Genomic DNA, 5,396 nt, shown 5'->3' with positions numbered 1-5,396 from the left:
CCCCCCCCCCCCAGGCAGAACAGGCCAGTCTGTCTCATGTCGTGGACCTCCTGTCCCTTATTCTGCTGACAGCCATCTGGGCCGTGTGTCCTCGAGACAGCCTGGCTCTGCTGGGACAGTGGGTACAGGGCAAGCTTTCCCAGGTGAGGCCTATTCCAGACTGATGCACCGTATAACACACTTTCCTGGTTGGCATTTTTGAAGAAACATCACATTTTCACACACAATGTTCACTGAACAGGCAACACTTTTAATATATCTTACTTTTAGTGCCATTGTGATTGTAGATCTGTCTGTTTTAAGAAATTAGAGTGCTGGAATAGACTTGGTCTGTTGATAAGGGGAATGTGAAAAAGTGTATTAATCTTAGTTTGTATAACCTCATACATATGTCATTTGCCTCTCCATTAGTTGATGTTCAGCCGTCCCTTCAGTAGGAAACTGGAAGCTGAGGCTGATCAAGTTGGATTGCAGTTGGCTGCAAAGGTATCATAATCACCTGTTTTTATATAACCAAAAGGTAAAACATATCTGTTCACTCATTACTAGGAGTACTAGGCAGCCAGAGACAGCTGTTCTATAATGTATTGTAAGGGTTTTCCTAAAATTTCAGTTTCAGTTTGTTTTTGGATCTGTTTTTTGACTGTATTTAGTCTGTTTTTGGCCATGTTTCAGTCTGGATTTGAAATGTTTTCAGCGTGTGCCTTTTTCAGACCTTATTATCAATGTCATTATTAGAGGGTTATCTTTGGCTTTCGACATTACATTTTGAACAGAAAGTTAATCGAGTTGCATTATGCAAATTGTAGGATCCAGGAGTTTTGTAGCTTGACCCATGCAAGGGACTAAAAGTTGGCCATTGTTTTTTCAGTTCCCTAACTTTATTAACATAATATGATACTACTAATGACCATTGATGCATTTCGGGAGTCATGATTAAGAAATAGTTTAAACCTTTTTACTCTTAGTAGGGTAATCAGTGTTTTAATATTTCAAAATTAGCTGCTGCTGTCCAACCTTGTAATCTGTCTGCACGGCACTAGGGGGCACTGTTGTCAAACTAAACTAAAGTCAGAGGATTTTCATCTCAGCACCTGACTCTGTGTGTGTGTGTGTGTCTGTGTGTCTGTGTGTGTGTCCTTCCCAGGCGTGTGCAGATGTGCGAGCAGGACCTGTATTCTGGCAGCAAATGGAAATCAGAGACCAGCTGACAGGAGAGCCCACCTTCCCCGAGTGGCTGTCCACACACCCGTCACACAGGAACAGATTCGCTCAGCTGGATCGCCTCATACCACAGGTACAGACACACACTAATAAGATTCTCTGCTCAGTTCAAATAACAGCAGGGAGAACTTTATTTCTTTTACCTGATTCATGTGTTTGTCTTAAGTAAAAGACTCTTTGACCCCTGTGTGATGAGAGAGCCCTACAGCTGTCTGTTGTGCAAGAGAAATAGTGTCGCTTCAGGAGCTGTTGGAAGGAGTCTTATTAGAACTAATGAAGCATCTGGAGAGATGTATATCCACCTGCAGACATGTGGCAAGGAGGAAGAAGAGGCTCAGGGAGGAGAGGAAAAGAGGCAAGGTTTTAGGAAGACAGGAAAAGCATTTTGCCACACAGGGCCCTGGATTTGATGAGTTGAGGATCTGAAGAAAAAAAAAAACGCCCCATGGTAGAAGCTCTATCTCACAGTCTTACACACTGTACTGGCACTGTGGCAACAATCGATGGTGTCTTAAGGCTAGCACGAAATCAACAAGCGGTTAGCACAGCAACTTCTATTGAAAGAGTCAGCATTTACAATCATTATGTTTTGTGTGTGTGTGTGTGTGTGTGTGGGGTGTGGGTGTGGTGTGTGTTGGGTGTGGTGTGTGTGTGTGTGTGTGTGTGTGTGTGTGTGTGTGTGTGTGTGTGTCAGAAGGAGAGACAGACAATGTATTAGGCAGAGGGAAGTTTAACCTTGAGCGTGAGATGGACTGTTGATATACCGTCAGACGCTCCAAGCACGAAAGATGAACAGATGGGTAAACCACTAATTGTCCATCAGGTGCCAGTGTTGTTGTGTGTGTACATGTTCTATGTGTGAGTGTGTGTTTGTTATATGTTTGTGCGTCATATCCCTGTGTGGTAGATTGACCTCGAGCAGCAGCCGTTGTCGAGGCCAGGCTGCAGCCACAGGCAGTGAAGTGATGAAGACTGTTGTTTGGGGATTCATCAGCCGGGTGTGGGTGTGGGTGTAGGTGTGTGGGTGTGGAATTACACACTCCTCTCACCAAACAGTTGGATCCAGCATGGCAGCACATATGAGCCAGTTAGCAACTGAGCTCAGTCGCGGGAAAGTGGTGCATAATGTGATGTTTTTAACCTTGCGAGAGGGGACAGCATCAAGCTACTTAACCCAACTCTTGTGCAGGCACTCCGCCTCCACTAGTGCGATCATCATCCTTAAGCAAAGCGCATTAAGTCCACTGGCAGCATGAGAGGGAGAGCCTGTTGAGTGGAAGCCAAGTGCATGTATGCATTGATTCTTGTAGTGGAGTCTAAGTGAAAGGTTTAATAAGTTTGGTGTGTGTGAGACAGACGGAGAGAATGTTCTAACTGCTGGGGAGTGCTTGTAGTTAGATCATACCTGCTCTGCTTATCCAACCTGTATGGGGTGGATTTAAAGAAGAGAGGTTGCATCTTTAGCCATATTGTTATGCCTCTCTGGAAGTATGGATAGCATTGTCAATCAGTCCACCACTTCAGACTGATTTGTCCAGACTGATTTCTGAATGAATATAGACTCTTGTTGATTCTTCCCGTGTTGTCCCATCTTGTTGCTGTGTCTTTAGTGTTTATCAGTTTATCTTTGTTGTGTTAGTTTGTCTTTGGTTCTTCACATTCTCCTCTCCTTCTTCTTGTCATATTCATTTCAGCTCACAGCAGTGTTTTTATTTATTATTATTTTTTTTAAAGGTTATTTTTGTGGCATTTTAAGGCCTTTATTGACAGGACAGCTGAAGAAATGAAAGGGGAGAGAGACGGGGGAATGACATGCAGCAAAGGGCCGCAGGTTGGAGTCAAACCCGGGCCCACTGTGTTGAGGAGTAAACCTCTATAAATGGGCGCCTGCTCTACCAGCTGAGCGATCCGGGCACCACCACAGTAGTGTTTTAATGAAAAGTCTTATCTACAGTACCTATCACAAAAAAGAGAGCAAGTAACTGTTGACTTTCTCTACTACACTGTAAACAGAAACAACAAATGGCTCATCGCTACAGAAACAAAGATATATATATACAGTGGTGTGAAAAAGTGTTTGCCCCCTTCCTCATTTCCTGTTCCGTTTGCATGTTTGTCCACTTACGTGGTTGTTGTTTCGGAACTCAAACCAAATTAAACAATAGTCAAGGACAACACAAGGTACAACCAAATGCAATTTGTAAATGAAGGTGTTTATTCTTAAAGGTGAAAAAAATCCAACCATCATGGCCCTGTGTGAAAAAGTGATTGCCCCGACACCTAATATGGTTGGCCACACCTTAGCAGCAAACTGGCAACCAAGGTTTGCGATAACGTGCAATAGGTTTTACAGCGTCCTGGAGAATTTTGGTCCTCTCATCTTTGCGATTGTCCTAATTCAGTTAACATTAGGGGTTTTCGACTGAACCCTTTTTAAGGTCACCCCAACATCTCAATAGTGTTCAGGTCAGGACTTTGGCTAGGCCATCCAAAGTCCTTCATTTGTTTTCTTCAGACCATCGGTGGTGGACTTGCTGGTGTGTTTCGGCATCATTGTCCTGCTGCAGAACCAAGTTTGTTTCAGTCTGAGTAACAAACAGATGTCGGACCTTCTCCTTCAGGACCTTGGTAGACACAGAATATAGTCCTTTTCACGGCAATCTCCAGGTCCTGAAGCAGCAAACCACCCCAGACCATCACACTCCACCAAAACTATTTTACTGTTGTATAATGTTCTTTTTATGAAATGCAGTGTTCCTTCTACGCCAGATATACTTGGACACCACACTTCACAAGAGTTCCACTTTGGTCTCATCGGTCCACAGAATGTGCGTCCCAAATTCTTGGGGATATCAAGATGTGTTGTGGAGAAATGTGAGAGGCGTTGATGTTCTTTTTGCTCAGCCGTGGTTTTTTCCCTTGGAACTCTGCCATGCGCATGCTTTGCCCTGTCTTTCTGATGGAGGAGGCATGAACGTGACCGTAACTGAGCAAGTGAGCCTGTAGTTCTTTGACGTTGTTGTGTGGTCTTTTGTGCCCTCTTGAGAGTCTCGCGCGCTCTTGGGGTAATTTTGGCCGCCGCCACTCCTGGAAGGTTCCCCACTGTTTCCATGTCTTCGCCATTTTGTGGATATGGCTCCTCACTGTGGTTCGCTGGATTCCCAAAGCTTTGGAATGCTTTATAACCCTTTCCAGACTGATATATCTCAATTACTTTCTTTCTCAATTGTTCCTGAATTTCTTTGGGTCGCGGCATGATGTTTAGCTTTTAGGATCTTCTGGTGGACCTTACGGTGTCAAGCAGCTCCTATTAAGTGATGCCTTGATTGTGAACAGGTGTGGCATAATCAGGCCTGGGTGTGGCTAGAGAAACTGAACTCAGTTGTGGACAACCACGTTTAGTATGTTTTTTAACAGGGGGGCAATCACTTTTTTCACCGGGCCGGATGGTTTGGATTTTTTTTCACCTTATATAAACACCTAATTTACAAATGCATTTGTGTTTACTTGTGTTGTCCTTGCCTATTGTTAATTGGTTTGATGTTCCGAAACACTTAAGTTGACAACATGTCAAGGAACAGGAAATGAGGAAGGGGGCAAACACTTTTTCACACCACTGTATATATATATTTATATATATTTTGAGCTTTATAATATCCATCTTTGGACTTGTTAATAAACTTCTTGTCTGAAGTTAGGATAAGTCAGTAGATATTTACCTATGAGTGTGGCTTAATGTCTGTTCTTCATTGTCTCCGTCCAGGCTCTGGAGTTGAGGGAGAGCTGCGTCTGCCCTGCTCTACCTCCTATGGACCCTCGTGTCGTCTTCTCCCAGAGTGTCCACCTGTTGCTGGAAAACGCTAAGCGCCAGGAGAGAGAAGGGCCAGAAGGGGCACGCAAGCCCCGCCTGCCCCACAGCCCGGTCTCCCTTTCCACTGGATTGTGTGCAGCTCTGCCTACCCAAACTGCCCTCCTTCCTTACCCAAATGTGGATCAAAAAACTAATAACCCAGTCCCTTCCGTAGCTTCAGCTTTAGTGGTGACAGCCTCTGTCCCTGCTCCTGCTGAGGGGGAGGGACCCCACCCTGTGGTGCAGAGCATCAGCTGACAGAGGTGTTAAATCCAGAGTCCAGACTAACTGGCTTTTTGGATGAGTGAGTGAGTGAGTGAGT

The 5,396-nt window shown here is 44.6% G+C and overlaps 1 protein-coding gene across 1 annotated transcript in view; it reads left to right on the top strand.

Annotated features, from left to right (window-relative positions):
• The window catches only part of oma1 (OMA1 zinc metallopeptidase), a gene marked incomplete at its 3' end in the record, with an annotated part of 12,876 nt that extends 7,480 nt beyond the window's left edge, over positions 1 to 5,396 (top strand). The window contains 4 exon segments of the mRNA XM_032526301.1: positions 15 to 143; positions 412 to 486; positions 1,148 to 1,297; positions 4,988 to 5,396. Coding sequence (XP_032382192.1) covers positions 15 to 143; positions 412 to 486; positions 1,148 to 1,297; positions 4,988 to 5,332 — 699 coding nt within the window.

Source organism: Etheostoma spectabile, chromosome 9 (assembly GCF_008692095.1).
Source record: "Etheostoma spectabile isolate EspeVRDwgs_2016 chromosome 9, UIUC_Espe_1.0, whole genome shotgun sequence".
Taxonomy (NCBI): domain Eukaryota; kingdom Metazoa; phylum Chordata; class Actinopteri; order Perciformes; family Percidae; genus Etheostoma; species Etheostoma spectabile.
Note: the sequence above shows the minus strand (reverse complement) of the source record. Positions and strands in the feature narration are given on the sequence as shown.